The 17580-nt window shown below is 55.8% G+C and overlaps 6 protein-coding genes across 6 annotated transcripts; 2 read left to right on the forward strand and 4 right to left on the reverse strand.

The window, feature by feature from the left end:
- Positions 1–57: 57 nt before the first annotated feature.
- BKA78DRAFT_293527 (kinase-like domain-containing protein) lies at positions 58–2559 on the reverse strand (the record flags this gene model as incomplete). Its single annotated transcript, XM_066886231.1, has 4 exons — positions 58–707; positions 778–2276; positions 2347–2429; positions 2485–2559. The coding sequence occupies 4 exons, from the start codon at positions 2557–2559 to the stop codon at positions 58–60; spliced, it is 2307 nt and encodes a 768-aa protein (XP_066746351.1).
- A 140-nt stretch (positions 2560–2699) lies between these two features.
- Positions 2700–4840, reverse strand: BKA78DRAFT_308496 (uncharacterized protein). Its single transcript, XM_066887950.1, has 4 exons — positions 4721–4840; positions 4469–4515; positions 3120–4288; positions 2700–3066 (listed from the first exon to the last, which is right to left on the reverse strand). Exons 2-4 carry the CDS (start codon positions 4502–4504, stop codon positions 3057–3059), a joined length of 1215 nt encoding a protein of 404 aa, XP_066746352.1. The 5' UTR covers positions 4505–4515; positions 4721–4840; the 3' UTR covers positions 2700–3056.
- A 2740-nt stretch (positions 4841–7580) lies between these two features.
- On the reverse strand, positions 7581–8439 carry BKA78DRAFT_330378 (cell division control protein 42; the record flags this gene model as incomplete). Its single annotated transcript, XM_066889768.1, has 4 exons — positions 7581–7652; positions 7713–8091; positions 8236–8355; positions 8420–8439. 4 exons carry the CDS (start codon positions 8437–8439, stop codon positions 7581–7583), a joined length of 591 nt encoding a protein of 196 aa, XP_066746353.1.
- Positions 8440–11588: 3149 nt separating this feature from the next.
- On the forward strand, positions 11589–13420 carry BKA78DRAFT_95543 (uncharacterized protein). Its single transcript, XM_066894037.1, has 3 exons — positions 11589–11726; positions 12387–12625; positions 12693–13420. Exons 1-3 carry the CDS (start codon positions 11714–11716, stop codon positions 13257–13259), a joined length of 819 nt encoding a protein of 272 aa, XP_066746354.1. The 5' UTR covers positions 11589–11713; the 3' UTR covers positions 13260–13420.
- Positions 13421–14000: 580 nt separating this feature from the next.
- Positions 14001–15222, reverse strand: BKA78DRAFT_350847 (Sec61beta family-domain-containing protein; the record flags this gene model as incomplete). Its single annotated transcript, XM_066891055.1, has 4 exons — positions 14001–14035; positions 14095–14190; positions 14447–14651; positions 15148–15222. 4 exons carry the CDS (start codon positions 15220–15222, stop codon positions 14001–14003), a joined length of 411 nt encoding a protein of 136 aa, XP_066746355.1.
- On the forward strand, positions 15132–17157 carry BKA78DRAFT_95590 (uncharacterized protein). The gene is made up of 3 exons (XM_066894038.1): positions 15132–15791; positions 15842–16010; positions 16090–17157. The coding sequence occupies exons 1-3, from the start codon at positions 15221–15223 to the stop codon at positions 16838–16840; spliced, it is 1491 nt and encodes a 496-aa protein (XP_066746356.1). The 5' UTR covers positions 15132–15220; the 3' UTR covers positions 16841–17157.
- Positions 17158–17580: the final 423 nt, after the last annotated feature.

Consider the following 17580-nt stretch of genomic DNA (forward strand, 5'->3'; position numbering starts at 1 on the left):
CTCACCAGTGGACAGCAGGACGCTCGAAGCCAAGCTCAAGGAGCGCCTCACTAGCGACTATCTAGTGGCAGCAGCATCTGACGCCGTTTCACCGGCTGCGCCACCGGCTCCGGCGGGCACGTCCTGGTCCAGCACCATCGTCGAGTCGGTACTCCCACTCCGTTCCGAATCGCTGTCCTCGTCCGCGCGCTTCAGTACTCCGCCTTCGACCTGCAGGCCCATCTTGACCCAGTCCATTTCGGCCACCTCGTCTAGTGACTTGCGGCCGCGGCTGACCTTCTTGAGGAGGCCCTCAACGACTTCGCGAGCGCCTGCCCAGGGGACCGTCTCGGGCTTTTCGGGGTCCCATTCGCCGTCGTCGTCGCCAAACACGCACCACATCCAGTCACAGCGAGCGATGCGGTGGACAGTCCTACTCCGTGCGCGGCCCTTTCCTGGCGGCGGGTCGAATGGCAGGCGGCCTTCCATGAGCGCGTAAAGCAAGACGCCAAGAGCCCAGGCGTCGGTGGAGCGGCCGTCATACGACTGGCCAAGCAGAATCTCTGGGGCAGCATAGTCCTCTGAGCCGCAGCGCGTCGTAAGCAACGGATCGGCCAAGTCGATTCGACGGCAGAGTCCAAGATCGGTCAGGGTCAAGAGGGCAGTGGGGTGTGTTTGCGGGCTTTGGATCGAGGACAGCGAATCGACGGGAACGTTAAGGAGGACATCTAGATTACAGTGTTCAGCGTCTCGGCCAAGCAGCGATTGCGTTGGCACATGAAAGCAACAGGAACTTACTCTCGAGTTTGATGTCTCGGTGAACAATGCATTGGCTGTGCAAGTATCGTACGGCTCCAACGAGCTCGGCAAAGAAGCGTTGGACAAGGTCCGGCTTGAGGTGGTCTCGGCCCTTGTCGGCCAATTCGTAAAGGTCGCCGCCGGGACAGTAGTTGAGCACCAGCAGTGCTTGCTGGTCGTCAAAGTCGAAGGCTTTCAAGTGAATCAAGGAAGGATGCGAAATGGACTTGAGGACCTCTACTTCGCGTTTTAGCGTCATCTCAACCCTTGCTTCATCCGCACCACCTGCAGGCCCATGCTCGACGACTTTGATGGCGACAAGTTTCCGTGGATTGAGTTGCGACTCGTTTGGCGCTTGCTTGGAGTCGGTCTTTTCTCGAGTCGCCAAAATGACTTTGCTAAAGGCTCCTTGGCCGAGCTGGCGGAGCGGACGGTAGAGCTTTCGTTTTCCCGAGTCATGCTTGATAGAAAAGTATCCGGTATCCATATCCTCGTCTTTCAAATCTTCCTCTTCGCTTTCGGTGGAGCTGCGATTGCTGGGAGGAGGGGTTGGAAGTAACCTCGCGGTTGAAGGGGCAGCAGAGGGCGCAGCTGCCAGACCACGCTGCGCTGCCAGGTACTCTTCGCGGTGCAGTTGCGACTGCGAGGCCGCGTCCTCTGCGGCGGGCTCTTTCCCAGCAGCGTTGGGATTTGATATGGTGACATGGCGTGGCCGCGTGTTGTGCAGCGGATCGGGGTGGTACTCGCTCAGGCTACGGGTCCGAGCATGGTTTGATGATCTATTTTTCTCTACGGCCAGCATGTTGGCACTGTGCGCCTCGACAGCAGCAGTCATCAGACCCGAGTATCCTTTGCTTTTCCGCGAGGGCGTGCGCGAAGGCGACAGGGTGCCCGTCGACAGCATGGACAAGCAGTCTTCTCGGGTAGCACCCGACGAACCGCGCGAGTCTGGTCGCGGACCGGTGGCACGACGCCACGGGCCTGGAGAGTCGCCGCCGACGAGCGGCGAAGGCAGAGGAGTGATGTCTGCGAGAGCGCCCAGAGCGGGCGAGGAAATGGCGGAACTTGGAGACAGCGAGCTGCCTAGGCTGGCGGCCGAGAGGGCAGAGCTGAGGCCCTTTTGTTGATGATGTTGTATGTCCATGGCGGCGGAGCCGTGGGCTTGTGGCACGTCGGCAGCAAAGGTATTGACGATGGAGGGCGTAGCATTCGAGGGGAGGATCTTGTGGTTCGCGGTAAAGTCGGTTTGGAGCGACAGACCGGCGGCCGAGGGCGAGCGGGAATGCGGCGTGGCGGTTGAAGGGTGACGGGTGTGGAGAAGGGTGTTTGCGGGTTGTTGAGGGTTGGCAGGGTGGATGGTATTGGAGTTGTCGCTGGAGTTGGTAGTGCGGGTATGGTGGTTAGGGTTCTGGGACTGGTTCTGGTCGACGTGGTGTCGGGTTGACAAGGGGCCCGGGGGCTGCTTTGTTGTGGGCATGTCGGACATGTTGGAATGATAGCTAGATCTAGGTAGAGAAACAAAGTGAGTCGTCGGAAGTCTTCCGGTAGACTCGCCCTCAAGCCACTCACGATTGCAGAAGGCCGAGGGACGTGCGCTGCTGAGCCTGAGCCTGAGCCTGACCTGCCGATGGAGGCGTAGCAGAGCCGTACCGCTGCTAGCCTAGTGCTCTATCTCGCGCTACCGTCAGTCACCCACTAGATACTTACGTCTGCTCTTGCGCGTAGCTTGGTGGGGAGCCGGCCGTAAGACTGTCCAAAGTCCAAATCCATCACCACCTTCATGCGGCCTCCCTCGAGAACCCGCTGCGACGGATTACCCTTGCTCTTCCGACTGCTCCGAGCTGTCTCTGGCCTCGGCGCTCCCACCCCAAAATCTACTTCTTGTTTAGCATTTCGCAATCTCCACCACGTCAAGCATGCGCGCGCTTCGTTTGTTTTTACATTTTTTTGTATTTTTTGTCGTTCTTTCTTCGACATCTACCTGCTGCTGTTGGGGGTATCATAATACAATGCGAAAGACTCCATGCGCCGACTTCTCCCCCTCCGTCTCCGCTGAATTAACCCCCATTGTCCCACCGTGCAAAAAAGAAAAAAGAAAAAACTCGAAAGGCAAATGCAAGCCGCAGGAAGCTACCCACAAGCTCCTTACGGAGCCTGTGAGCAGCGACCTTTGGCGAGACTTTTTTTTTGTTGTTTTTTGATTTTTGTCGCGAAAAAATTGTCGTGTCAGGGCGGAAAAGTACAGGTTGCGACGCCAGGAGAGGCCGCCGCGCCCACGTCTACTGGTGGCTGCAACACTTCATTAGTTAACGTTTCTTGAATTGAATGCCGTGGTGACTTACTGGGCGGTGTTGATGTACCAGGGCACCATGGCCTGGTGAGGACGAGCCTCGAGCAGGAGGAGGACTCGGTCCAACTTGTCCTCAACGCGCTGCAGCTGCTCCTGCTGCGCGCCGACCTTCTCGGCGGAGGCCGCCTTGATCTCCTCAACCTCCACCGCCAGGCGGCCGAGGTTCTTCTCGATGGCGTCCATGGACGCCTGCGTCTCAGCATGGCGCGTGGCCATGTCCTCTTTGATGCCATCTGCGCGGTTGTCGCAGTAGGCAAGGCTCTCCTCCATAGACTGCTCGATCGCAGCCTCGATCTTGTCAGACACCGTGTCCATGTGGAAGTGCACGACGTGAAGACCGGTGATGAATTCCCTTTCGGAGGACTCAGCAGACGCCGCCTGGGGAGCGTCATTGGAAGGAGCGCCGTGCTGAGAAGCAGCCTTTTGGGAAGGACCACGAGCGTGGAGGGGAGACGGGATAGCGCTGGGGTGATTGAACTTGGTGGGAGACGCATGCTCGATGTTGTGGACCTGGGACAGGTAGGGCGTGAGGCCGAATTGCGACGGCTCAGCTACGTAGTTCGCCAGCTGGGGCTGGATATCGTTGCCAGGCGTCGTGGTCTTGCCGTTGGGTGTAGCGCTCATGTCCTTGGCGGGGGTGTGGCAACCAACATCTTGAGCGGGGGTGTGGTGTCCAATGCCCTGAGCGGGAGCGTGGTGACCAATGTACTTAGAAGGAGTGCGGTATTCAAAGTCCTTAGCGGGAGTGTGGTGTCCGATGTTCTGAGCGGGGGTGTGGTAACCAACATCCTGAGCGGGAGCATGGTGTCCAAAGTACTGAGCGGGGGTGTGGTGTCCAAAGCCCTGAGCAGGGGTAAGGTGTCCAAAGTCCTTAGCGACAGTGTAGTGTACAACGTCCTTAGTGGAGGTGTAGTGACCAATGTCCTTAGCAGGAGTGCGGTAACTAGTGCTCAGCTTCTCAGGGCTGTCGGCAAGGACAGAATCTTCGCGCGAATGCTCAGAGGTAGTGTGGTAAACAACATCTTGAGCGACGGGGGTGTGGTGTCCAATTTCCTGAGCGGGCGCGTGGTGTCCAACGTCCTTAGCAAGAGTGTGGTGACCAACGTCCTTGACGGGAGTGCGGTAACCAGTGCTCAGCTTCTCAGGGCTGTCGGCAAGGACAGAATCTTTGCGCGGATGCTCAGGGGTAGTGTGGTAAACAACATCTTGAGCGGGGGTGCGGTGTCCAATTTCCTGAGCGGGAGCGTGGTGTCCAACGTCCTTAGCGGGAGTGTGGTGACCAACGCCCTTGACGGGAGTGCGGTAACCAGTGCTCAGCTTCTCAGGACTGTCGGCAAGGACAGAGTCTGCGCGTGAATGCTCAGAGAGGTGGAACATGTTGGGCGAGCCTGCTTGCGTTAGAGTGTGCTCAGAAACAGGAACGGAAGCCTTGAGGTTGGGTGTTGAAGAGCGAGGGGGGAGGTTGTGGCAGTTGAGCAAGGCCGCGCGATGTTGCCCACATGGGCACTCATGGCAGCCCCGTCCAAAGGCAGCGCTCTCTCACGCTCAAGAGTGGGCTTGATTGACAGCTGGTGTCGGGGCATTTGAACTTACCTCCAATGATGGATGGTTTACCACGCGTATGCTTGGGCTTGACGGGCGTCGTTGGATCGGGACGGCCGTGGTTCAAAGGCTTTGTATCGGGAGCCAGCGACGATGTACGCTCTGAGAAACGAACGGTCTTCTTCTCACGCTGGAAGATCTTTAGCTTGAGCTTCCGACACTTGTTGTGGACTTTGGACATCGAGGAGGAGGTGGAAGATTTTGGATGAAGAGGTGAATGCGGTGGTGATTGCACGCCTCGCTTAGCGCTAGCGCAAACACCGAAGCCTATTGGGGTAATGGGAGGGTATTGGGGCAAAGAGGCAATGGGGCATGTCTTTGGGAAGTCGCGGTCGAGCACACCTCCGCACGGACCACATGTGGTGTTGATAATGGGAAACTTGAAACTTACCTCAGTCATTCCACGACGCTGAGATGGGACAGAGTAGATGGAAGGAGAGTAGACAAATACGTCCTCGCCAATTGGAATGCGATCATGAAGACGACTTGGAAGTGTAGTGAGCGGATAGCGTTGAGGTGTGGACGCGTTCGACATGACACCATGCAACGAGTAGAGGCTGGGAGCCCTGTTGACCAGCCTGGGAGCTCCTCCTGGGCCGGGCCGCATCTTGGGACTCTCAATTGACTCTTCCTCCTCGATCTTCTCAGTGTCTGAAACGCCACTCTCTCCAACGGCTTGCGTGGTCGCAGCAGTAGTGCTCTTTCCCCTGAGATGCTTCGGGGTATCCTTGGCGGGGACAGGAGGAGGGGTGCTTGAGCTGTCAAGGCTCATCATGGACGGACCCCTTGCCTTCTGCATCTGCCTAGCAGCAAGACTCGGCTCCTTGTGGCGCTGAATGGTGGGCATGAGTGGGTAGCCATCCGAGTTCAGCTCCTTGCTGCGCATGGTGCTTGAACGGGAACGAGTGGTTGGCATGGGGGGAACGCCATCCGAGCTCAGCTTCTTGCTGTGCACGGTGCTTGAACGGGACGGAATGGTTGGCACGGGAGGATAGCCATCCGAGTCCAACTCCTTGCCACGCATGGTGCTTGAACGGGAACGAGTGGTTGGAATGGGCGGGTATCCATCAACGTCTTTCTGTGGAACCAAAGGCTTTGGCTGGTCATCATCAGTCGCCTTGGCTTGCTTGGGCTCAACCTGGGAAGCCGAGCGGGATCTGAAGTGCAGGTTGAACTTCTTGGACCTCATCCTGATGTGACTAGGCATGGCAACCTTGAGACCTTTCTTGGGACTGCGCCTCTGGTAGTGGACGCGGTTGGGGTGGGGTGGGGTCATTCCAACGTCGTCGTCATCGTCCTCGAAATGAAGAGGGCGGGTCGGGTTGTTCTTGGCCATCATGTCCAAGATCTTCTCTTCCTTGCGGGCCTCAATGGCTTCACGGTCAGTCGGCACGTCGACAATGTCGTCCGGAACAAGCTTCAAGGGCTCTCCTTGGGCAAAGCTGGCGCGCCTGCGGCTGGGCCTGTGCCTCTGGACATGCTCTTTCTGATGCATGAAGGAGGCGATGGTAGTAGGCGGACCATCGAAGACGGAGGAGGCAGAGGGCTTGGAATCTTCGGACTCATCGCTTGAACGCAGTCGGCTTCCAATCGAAGGAGGCTGAGACTTGCTGCGAGGAGAGACGCGATCGAGATTCTCGCGGTAGGAGTTGACATCGTCGTAGCGAGAGCTCTTCGATTCCTGGCCTTCAGCAAGCGCCTTGGTGGGCATGGACTCTCCGTCCCGAACCCAGCGGCTTGCAAACTTCTTCGGGGACGGCGGGAGCCGCTTGGGAGGGCTGTAGCAGCTGTAGGACGGCATCTTTGAAGGATACCGGCGAGAAAGCTGAGCGTCTGCCCACAGGTCAGTCAAGAAGGAGTGTAGAGGTCTTGGAAACCCTTACCGTAACCAAATTCGTGATGCTGCCACTGAAAGCTGAGTGCGGTCAATGAACGCTTGGTGCTGTCAACGGATGGTGAAGAGTTTTCGTGCTGGATTTTCGTGCTGGAGTGTGCAGGGCAGAACTGCGCGGGTCATCTTGCGTGACGAGGTCGTGGTGATGTCGTCGATTATGTCGTGGTTATATATACGGGGCTAGCTACCAAACGACCGAACCAGGCAATACGGCGTTCGACACCACTCGAGGAGGAAAGGCTCATTATGACCCTTGCAACGGCAGGTTGGTGTTGACTGTGATCAGGAAATATCATCTACTTATACGCACCTTTGTATACGGCCTGCGTGAGCCCCTGAGCTCGGTGCGTTGGCACCCAAAACGGCGCTGCTTCATCACAGGGAAGATTAGGTTCAAAGTAAAAATTTCTTGCAGGAAGTAGTGTGGATAACTGGAAACTTAGAGCTGAGAGATTTGCGAAGAGATAATACTCATCTCTTGTGCGCGAGAGTTCCTCCATGCCGTTTCTCAAAAGGCCAAACCCCCAAATCACGAAGCTTTTGGAAGCCTTTGGAACATTTCGTCAAATGCTCTTTGTCCATGCTCTTGCCGGCTCCTTTCCCTCTTTCTTCTCCCTGTCTCTGCCTCTCTTTCGCAGACCTCTGTTAGCTCTAAGCTCCCAGCATCTGTTGACCGCAACTGCGCGTCATGTCAGCTGCATCATGATGTGTTATTCCCATGGGCCAATTTCATTCTCTCCAATGTTTGATGATCTTTCAACCCGATTCGAAAGCTGCCAAAAGTTTGAGGGAAAAGAGAAAAAAACTGATTCCGCTACCCAAAGCGCCGGGTCTCCACAACAAGGTATCCGGGAAACCGACCACGCCCGACCTGAAAGCATTGAGGAACTGGAAGAATGGAGCCATGGCATTGCTCGCGCCTCTGACTGTGTATAGCTACCGGTGAACCCGTAGAGACTACAAGACGACGCAATGCCGGCTTTTGTTCGGCTTCTTCGTCTGGGGTGGCTCTAGAGCTGCGACGATTGCCTGTGAGACGCAAATGGGTTAGCGCCATGGCTCAGACGAATTTCTGGGAGGAATGCAAACCTCGTCAAAGACATCCTTCAGCTTGTACTGCGTGAGTGCCGAACACTCGACGTATTTGACCGCACCGAGCTCCTTGGCCATGCGCTCGCCATCCTCGCGCCTAACGGGCTGCATCTTCTGCTTTGCCAGCTTCTCGCGGACGCTAGCATCATCCCTCAGATCGACTTGAGTTCCGACAATCAGGCACGGCACTCCGGGACAGTGGTGGTGGACCTCGGGGAACCACTTCTCGCGAACGTTTTCGAATGAGGCGGGGGATGTGACGGAGAAGCAGACCAGGAAGACGTCGGTCTGAGGGTAGGAGAGGGGTCGAAGGCGATCGTAATCTTCCTGACCGGCAGTATCGAACAGTCCCAAGGTGTAGGGCTCATCGCCAATCCTGCGATAGTCGTGTTAGAATGCGAAGCAGTGGAGGGGCGCTGCTGGGATGGACGAGGGCAAGCTCGGAGGAGCTGTAGTATGACGTCTCGAGACGTGTTCGAGCAGCTCGGCCCAGGGTTTGGGGGGTTGGCAGGCGTCTTACATGACGGTAACGGCATAATTGTCGAAGACTGTGGGTACGTATTCCGAGGGGAATTTGTTGGTGGTGTAGGATATCAGCAAGCACGTCTTGCCAACAGCACCGTCGCCAACGACGACGCACCTACGGAGAGCTCCTGGTCAGCGCACGGCCACGGAGCAACGGATGGCATGGGAGTTTGACGTACTTGATGGTAGCGACGACCATGATGGATGCGGAGAGGAGTCGTGTTGTGGTAGGAAGAGGGTGACGGGCGAGCGCCGATCGGAGGTGGGCAGGAGAGCGAGGTGAGGTAGATGGGTGGTGGTAGACTGGAGGTTGAGAGCGGCGGGTAGCGTAGCCGATGAGGTGCACCAGCAAATGTAGGAGGCTAGCGGAGGAGGGCTGCAGCACCGCACACGACCTGGACGACGGAAGGCAAGGATAATGTCCGACGAGTATCGAGAGCTGCAGAGGACAAGAGGACGTGGAGCATCAGCAACAGAGTCAAGAGTGCACTGGCGAGAAGCTTGGCCTCCGCACGCGGCTGCCTGGGCTTGCAGGCTGGGCTTGCTAACTGGCTGGCCGGCCGGCAGGACAGTTGGATAGATACATACCAGATAGTGATCTGTGATTGAAACTCGAGAGAAGAGCGAACGTCGGCGAGTTGTTACTGTACGAAGCAGGTGAGGCGGTGGGGACGGGCTGGTTGACGGGCTTGCAGGATGGGGGATGGGGGCGGCGGCAGGGCAGACGACGACGAGGTGAAGTGGTTTATTTTTTTTTCCTTGCTACCTACATCTACTCCTCTCCTCCCAAGCACGGTATGGTATCTACGTGTAAAAAGACCTCTCCATTATTCTTCCCCCCTTCGCCGTCGTCTCCAGTCTCCAGTCTCCACCCTGGTCGAGGCCGTCAACCTTTGTTTCATCCAAGGCCCACGGTGCGCCGCAAACCCCATCACCACCATCCCATTGCTTTCTTTCTTTCGTGCCTACAATACGCACTCCTCCGCGTGGCAGTCTCTTTCTTTGTGCACATGAGCCAATGCCACCGCCATCATTTGCTCTAGAGTGACAGATTGATGCAGCCGACGAGGGCACAGCCATTGCCCGCCATTTGGTCTAGTCCCGCTGAAGGAGCCGGAGCAGATAAACTTTTCCAATCTCATCTCCACCACATCCAAGTCGGCATTCATTCGCCCTGCCGCCTCACGCGTCTGGTAATCCCACTCCGCAAACAGAACGGTCCTATCCCATCTCTAGTAATGTCCATCAAATTTCATCTCTGCACCAAGTCCAACTCGTATCCTCATGCAGCCGCAGCATCGGCCCGTCAACGCCATCCCGTGCCGTTGGACGGCACCTGGTCCCGTCTTGTCCCCTGATCATGATATGGTTATTTACCACGCACTGCGCGCACCGGCCACCATCAACCGCTCACCTCGTCCCTTGTTCCTCGTGCCCCGGATGGATCGCTGCAAGCTACCGGCCGTCACTTTCAGCTTTCGGGACTGTTCTCCCACCTCAACTGGGGCAGATTGCTTTGCTTCTGCCAATTGTGCCGAGCTGTCCTCCAGTACAGCAGAAGCAACCTGATGATACCAAAGCCCTACAGGAATCAGGACCAAACAAGTGTAAAAGCCTGCTGCATCCTGCACTCTTTCCGTGGTCATAGCTCGAAACCATGCAAGCCTTTGTTTTTCATCTGTTCCCTGTACAGATGATCAATCCACCAAGGTGTCGTGATCGTCCTCTGGCCACATCTAGACACATGCAACATACCCAGACAAAGAAAAAAGCAAGACCACTTGCAAAAGAACTTGGTCCGCCCCGTACACGTCACCCGTACAATAGGAAGCAAAAAAAGAAGAGCCACGACATCGCCATGCCATCATCCATATCGGTCCGCGGCGGCCCCATGTCCCTCGGTCTCCCGAAAACTCTCAAGGTTCTAAAGCATTACTCCATCCGGCAGCAGCCTAACCATTCCGCGTAAGCCTAACCCGAATACCCCTCCTCTTCCCCTCTGTCGGCGTCAAACTAAATGGCGACATGCTCGAGCACCCGCATCGAGACTTTCAATAAATTTTTTTTTTCTTTCCACAGAGCATGGCAACCTACGTCATTATGCGCGCGCAAGTGACGTGACGGAGAACTCGACGAGATGGTCTCTTTTGCGAAACACACATCTTCACGACACTGCCCAAACCGAAGTCTCTCCAAACCTACTTGCCCCCTCATCACTTAGAACGCCTTTCCAACCACTTGCCACCAGTTATTCCCGTCCCGCCCGTTGGGTTGCGAAGTTTGCGGCCGCCCGCCGCCCGCCGCCCACGCACTCGAAAACCGGGATCCGCGGGCCGCCCGGCCTTCCCTCTTCGCAACGTTGCTCAGGAACAAGCGAGACAGGCCATCCGCGTCGCTGAATAATCGATCAATCGATAACGGCGTCGCGGGCGCCAATATTGATCGGGAAAAGCCTATTTGGTCTGCTCAGAGGGCCAATGACTTGCGTGAAAGCCCACCTCTCTTCGTTTTCCTACAACGTGGAGCGCGAGGGACGTGTAGTGATCAAGGGAGATACGGTTGGGATCAGTTGTGGAGCTTTCTTTCAAAAGCTGACGAAGTCATTGCGCAATGTGTTAAATGGCGCAGGTCAGTTGAGTGCCTCAGGAGAGCCTGGGGACGGATTTTCCTCCAAAATGGGTAACTCGTCGAGGGTGACGCATGACTGGAATACTTCGCGGGCTTCTTTCCAATGGGGAGGCAGTCCACATGGCCCCGCCCTCTTATCAGGGCTCAATGTCTCCAATCCTCGATGTATACACACTTTGAAGATATGCGTTTGTGATGACTTCACAGGCTTGAAAAAGGCTCTATCAAGACATCCCACGAGAAGGAGCATTGAGCGGTAACATTGGGTGGATACATATCACAACAGAAGAGTTGATATACTCTTCGCAAACTACTGCCTTGGTGGCTAGCCACATCAATGTGAATCTAAGCTTGGGTGAATAGCGGAAGGTCATCAGTTCCAGTACGGAAACACCAAGATTTTTTGATCGAGGCCCATCAGTCAAATTCTTGGGCAAAAGACTTGAAAGGATCTCTCGAGCCTCCAAGACCTAAAACGTCCAAACAGATGATGTCGCTACGTTGAGCCGAAGGGTGCAACACAACATATGATCTATGGAGACCAGCGCATTGATATCGTGAACTGCATCCGAAGCATTCGAGATACCAGGGTTGGAAGTGAAGAAGTAGATCATGGTGGTTGGGGCTCTAGCTTCAGTTCAGCCCTATGCACAGGCCACCTACGCTAGCAGCTCTGTGGCTCTCTCCCCTCGAGCTCAGAACGTCCCCAGCTTTCCTCCACACCAACTTCACTCGCCCGCTTCTCCACTGCTCACGCATTTCTCTCTCCACCTCCACATCATCATCGCTTCTTCCAGAGTCGCGATCACATCCTCACCCACCACCTTGATCCAAGGGCCTCTGAGATGCCGCCCACAGGTTTGTCCTCCCAGTTCTCTTGCACTTCACGCGTCATCATTTCGCGCACCGCCCTCCCTGGCTCTGGCTCTGGCTCCACCCACCGTTCAGCCGCTACCATACGCGACCTCGAAAGCCGATTCCACGATGGATCCACCATAAACAGCGTCGCAGACGCTTGTACCTGTCGGCAACATTGAGACTCGGCAAGCAGAGGCCAGCCGCTTGCGCCTTTGACATGGGACATGCGACCTTTAATCTTCCCCCCAAGCGCAGTAGCTTTTTACAGAGAACAAGTCGGCCGCAATAAGACGAGTAGCAGAAGCGACAGCACGTCATGGACATGCGGTTGCCATCAGCCACGACAGGAACAATGCTTGAATCAAATCATGACCTTTCAAGCCACGGAATTCAGACGGGACAAGAGACAGCAGACAACCTCGCGGGCTGTACCCCATGGAGCGTGGGCCTCGGGGCGGCAGTCAACATTTGACTGCGTCCTCAACAAGGACACTGACCTGTGACGTCCATACCCGGAAGTTGACCAACCTGATCCCAGGTTCTGCCGGATAAACAACAATGGCAGCCGGAGCCAACCAGACCTATCCCCTGCACCATACACCATATTGCGTTGATTGGGTCATTAGCAGAAGTACTGGATCTGTGCTAATTGAAAAACAGAAAATACCACCCCTCTCCCACCGTCCGTCGAGGCGGCATATTACCGTAAATGCATCGAGCTGAAGCGACGCTTGAACGAAATCGAAGCCAACAATGATGCGGCACGACTGCGGAAAATGAGGGTCGACCGCTCGATCATGAAGTTGCGACTGGAACGCGCCTTTCTTCTGGAGCGTCTCGCTGAAAGAATGGCACCCAATGTTGACGAGTCGGACCGTAGCACCAGTCCTCCTCCAACGGTTCGTTCGTCTCGTCTCCAAAAAATGAATTGAACAGCCGTTGAGGCAACAGCTGATGGCGAAAAAGCCTCAAGAAAAGCCGACCCGAAGCAAACGCGGCCACCGCCAAAAGACGCCCCCTCTCGACTCGCAACACGGAAGCAACCTCCCCTCGCACCACTCTCCTCACAACCCGAGCAACTCGCACTCACACCTACACAATGTGCAAACCATGTCGGCCGCATCGACGCCAGAGCCCCGCCACGGCGGTAGCCAAAGTGGCATGTTCTCCTCGTTCGGCCCCGGTCACCCATCCATGCCTACGCCCATGAACGGTGCTGGTACACCAGGCACACCCTTTGGCAGCACTACAGGACCACCTTTGCGTCCACTATCGGCGACTTCGCATGGCGGTCCCCTGCCGCAACCACAGTTTGTTGAGGAGCGGAGGTCGGTCGAGAATGGCTCGTCGGCCAGTGCGGAATACGGCCGTTCCTACGGCGGCGCAGCAGGCGACAAGATGAGTACGGGCTCAGACGCGAATGGCGAGCGGCGCGGGATGCAGGATACAGAGATGGGCGAGGCACCCCGTGCGCAGGAGGGCAGCCAGCCGCCCGCCGGATTCAGCGGCGGCTTCACTGCTGTCAATCGTTAGGGACAAGACACCTCATACTACGGGTACTCACAGCCGTTGCCCGACTATCCGATTCGTGGTCCGGTACCGCCGTCTTATTTGCCCTATGGACAGCTGACCTCTCGTTCACCTGCACATCCGGATTCTCCTTATCCTGAGGGACATCCGTATTCTCATTTGCGTCCTCGACAGACGTATTCTTTGTCTCCTCGACAGCCTTCTTCTCGATTGCCTCCTGCGCATGTGCATTCTGCACAGGAGCCTCGCCGGACTCGACGAAATGCTAGGCGAAATACTAGGGATGAAGATAGACGGTCAGAGTGATTTGTTTGTTTGGCACCAATGAGTCGAAGCTGGGGGCGACAATCATCGATGGGGAAAATGTTATTTTATTGTTTGGCTTGGCACCAACTACAGTCTAGAGGGAGGGCCAAAAGCTCACGGAAGGCGGAGGTGTATCACTTCTCAGGGATGGGACTTCACAAGACGGAAGGCGTGGCATAAACAGTTGGCAGTAATTGATGATTCCTTTAACCCCGTGCGTGTCCCTTGAAAAGTAATTTACACCTCAAATCCGCATTTGAAGAAGACCTCTTTTCCGCCGCCTGGCACTTGTTGTGCTGGCGGCCTCCCAAAATCACGTTCCTGGTAGTCCGCGCCGCTCAAACGCTTTAAGCGGACGATCCAGCATCGTTCAAGCCCGACTTTTTGTCGTTCGCGTTCTCATCTCCGGGTATCTGCATTCATTGGTCTCGGGAGCGTCTACGAAGAGAATTTCCTGGTGATCTTGGCAATGACTGTTGTGCGCTTGTCAGTACGCCGATTCGAAAAGAGATTGGGAATAGGCCAGTCGTACCGTGTAGCGCAACGACGGAGATGATGAAGCCGACGCTCAACACCATGACGACGACGGGGTCGACCTTGAGGCCGGGCGACTCGTCCGTGTACAGCCCTGGAAGGCGAGTGTGTTAGCAAGTCTCTTTTTCTCTTGTTCTCTTTTTCCAATGGCCTTCGAAGACCGGCAATGCTCGCGCATCCAGCCTGTCAACACGAGTTTTCTTCTTCTTCTTCGCCCCATTGCCACAACTTTCTATCCCATTGCTCGAATCTCCCTCACTTCCTAGTCCCCCATTCTCCCCACTCCAATCAGCAACCTTTTTGATCCACCGGCAAAGAAAAAGCACTACGTATACGAGAGAGACACGTACTCAGCATGGTGGAGCTGCTGCCACCAGCGCCAGCGGCGCGCGTGCTGCTGGGCCTGGCATTCGCGGCCTTGTCGGCACGGTCGGCCGCGGCCTTGCGCCTAATGGCAGTCGCGGGGCCGCCGGGGGGCTTGGGCGACGAGGGACGAGCGGTCGTCGAGCCGGTCGAGGGCGGCGAGTTGACAGGGGAGGTGGGGCGCGGCGAGGACTGTTGTTGAGGAAGAAGATGGGGTGGTTAGCTTGATGTTTTGGTCGAGTGGTTGAGTGGTGATTGAAGATCCTGGCGAGGAGCAATGGGGGCTACGGCTTGGAAGATGCGATTGAGAAAGAGAGATTTGGGTGACGGCCTGAAGCTGGGGTTGCGTGGGTGGGAGCTTTGTTGGAGTTGATCATCCCCAGAATGCGGGTTGAGCAGGCGGTTGCGCCAGCATTGGAGATGGAGAAGGCTATCGTGTACGCACCATTATGGGAAGCGGTCGAAAAGCAAGGTCAACGGAGAGTTGGGGGTATCTTCAGAAAGCGGTCGTGAGCGTATAGGTACGGTATGTGGTTGATAGATGTCGGCGCAGTTAGAGGACACGCTGCCGGACTGCTGCCCCTTCCCTTTCCCGAGAAGCGAGATGCGCCACACCTCAGCAAGCAGCGCGCCGGCAGAATGTTTGACCGCCTTCCAGCCACATTCCTGAAACGTAAGGTTCACCCACTGCCCATTGCCAAGCCTGGCCGCGGACCACCTCGATTCCCCCAGCAGGATGCAGCCTTGACTTTGAAAACACCATGAGCGTCATGCAATCCATAGAGCCGAACGGGTCGGCCAAACCTACTTCCAAAGGATGGACTTCGTCAACGGTGAAGCCGCAGATGGCCTACCAATGCAAGGACCTGGATGACGTCCTTGCGGCCGTGCAATACCAGATACAAACGTCCGCCCAAGGCCTCATTCCCGAAGAGGTGGTGTGCCGCCTACAGCTTCCATTGAATGCCAATCTGGACTACCCCAGGGTCAAGGCCGCAGAAAGACCGAGCGTCGGACAGGACGAGACGCCAATCCCGCCAAAGGCTGCCGACGGGGGCCCCATAGACGCAGATCCGTGTCCTGGCTACTCCGTTGCGGCTGCCCTGAGCAACTTTTATGATCAAAAAGAAAAAGCAAATTACCAAAAGGTCGTGGCGAAGGCCGTGGTTGGAGCAATTCAGTATGCCGACGGCTTCAGGTGGACCGTGAGACGAACCAAGGATACGTTGTCGAATGACGGCCTTCGATTCAGCTACATCTGCCGAGACTCTGAACAGAATCAGAATGCTTCAATCAAGCTGAAAAAGGAGTCATCGAGAGCGGAGGGAGCTGGTACGTTTGTGAAGCACGTGATGTGATTCCAGATGCTGAATATGATTGAGATCCAATCGCGACGGCGAGAGACTTTTACGACTGCAAAGGCGGCATCAAGCTCCTTTTTTCCATCAAAGATCTTTGTATAGACGTCTTCTACCATCACCTTCCAGTTCACGACCACGCAGATCAGTTGGACAAGCAAAGAAAGGAGCAAAGGGAGGCGATGAAAGCCAGGTACGTCCCACTTCCGGGGAATCAATTACTCCTCATGGTAATACGGGACGGAGAAGACGATAAAACTTACAAAATATAGCGACACACCCCCTGCTCCGCCACCAGGCGATATGGCTACGGCAACTGACTTTCCCTTTCCTTATCCAATGCCACAAGTAAACCCACAGCCGGAGGCGACTGCAGAACCCCCAAAGAAAAAGCGCGGGCCCAGAAAGAAGAAGGCGGACAGCTCGACTCTACAGACGAATGGCAATGCGTTTGCGTCTCAAGGTACCCAAAATCTTGAATTGCTGGCCGACGCTGCCAATGCAAATATGTACAGCGGCTACCCATTCATGTTCGATCAGCCGCAATACGGAGCGTTCGACGAACAACCGACATCCAACGGTGAAAGCACGACGCAAAAGCGATCACGCTCAAGGACCGGATGTCTGACCTGCCGCGAAAAACGGATCAAGTGCGACGAGAAACAGCCCACATGCGCCAACTGCCTCAAGTCGAGAGACACCAGGATATGCCAGTGGCCCAGCCAGGAGTCCAACAACGGAAAACCAAAGGGTACGAAGAAGACCAAGAAGGCTCCAGCGACGTCGACCGCGGCCAGATCCACCTCCAATTCCAATTCCAGTTCCAAGGCTCCGAAGCAGCAGAAGCAGAAGCAGCCACCACAGAAGCAGCAACCAGCGAAGCTAACGAAGCAACGAGCAGGTACTAAGTCAGCGGCGAGTCCTACGAAGAAGCGGAAGAGTGCGGCGGCGGAGCCGTTCGAGCCTGCGGCGAGTCGGGCAAAACCATCACCGAGCAAGAGGTCGAAGAAGGCAAAGGCGTGAGAATCAGTGTGCTCAATCGTCCGAACAATATCACGACCAGCACAAAGACGACCCGACTCCATCGTTTATTCGAAATTATATCGAAACTCCGGAACATAACGGTCGATCGCTACGCTTCCACAGGCACGATATGCTATGATTCGTCTTCGACACTTCAGCGCCTTTGCCCTCATGTCGACTGGTTCAGATACGATACTATCGGGGGTTTGCTGTGACCAGACCGGAATTCAACATCAACAAACAGCACAGCCAATGCCGAAATATGTTGGGAAGAGAGTAGAAAGTTAGTACCAGCGACTAGCAGTGTCATTTGATTTGCATCTCCACTGACCCATCACCAGATTGAAAGGCCGGGATAGAGCGAGCTACTTGCAAATAAACGCTGGTTAAAAAATGGACACAGAGGAGCGTCATCACGGCGATGGAGTGTGCCTCCTGGGGACGACCAAGAGAGCTGGGGAAGTTCACTTATGAGACTCCAAACATGCTCTGCGGAACATCTTACAAATCGAGTACTTTTCCCAGCTCCTCGAACTGTTGAACTCCTCTCCATGGCGACTACGATTCTCCGATCCAAAAGTCAAGTCCACATCTTGCTCCTCCTGTCCCCTGACGCAACGCACTCAGCCCCCCAACACAAAACACGCCCCGTCTCACCCTCCATCAACCCCACCAGTGATCCTCTCTCAGGCACCTCAACCCATCACCAACGCCCCTTCTCAACCTGTCACAAAGACCCG

The sequence above is a fragment of the Phyllosticta capitalensis genome (assembly GCF_038381095.1).
Source record: "Phyllosticta capitalensis strain CBS 128856 chromosome Unknown BKA78scaffold_3, whole genome shotgun sequence".
NCBI lineage: Eukaryota > Fungi > Ascomycota > Dothideomycetes > Botryosphaeriales > Phyllostictaceae > Phyllosticta > Phyllosticta capitalensis.

Excerpts from the sequence above, each read along its gene's own strand:
- BKA78DRAFT_95543 (XM_066894037.1), top strand. Across the intron at positions 12,626-12,692 it reads GCACCAGTCCTCCTCCAACG|CCTCAAGAAAAGCCGACCCG; the intron begins GTTCGTTCGTCT and ends ATGGCGAAAAAG.
- BKA78DRAFT_308496 (XM_066887950.1), bottom strand. The coding sequence starts at position 4,504 with ATGTTCCACCTCTCTGAGCATTCACGCGCAGACTCT. Across the intron at positions 4,289-4,468 it reads AGCATTCACGCGCAGACTCT|GTCCTTGCCGACAGCCCTGA; the intron begins GTCCTTGCCGAC and ends CGCAAAGATTCT.
- BKA78DRAFT_95590 (XM_066894038.1), top strand. The coding sequence starts at position 15,221 with ATGAGCGTCATGCAATCCATAGAGCCGAACGGGTCGGCCAAACCTACT. Across the intron at positions 15,792-15,841 it reads ATCGAGAGCGGAGGGAGCTG|ATCCAATCGCGACGGCGAGA; the intron begins GTACGTTTGTGA and ends AATATGATTGAG. Across the intron at positions 16,011-16,089 it reads AGGGAGGCGATGAAAGCCAG|CGACACACCCCCTGCTCCGC; the intron begins GTACGTCCCACT and ends TACAAAATATAG.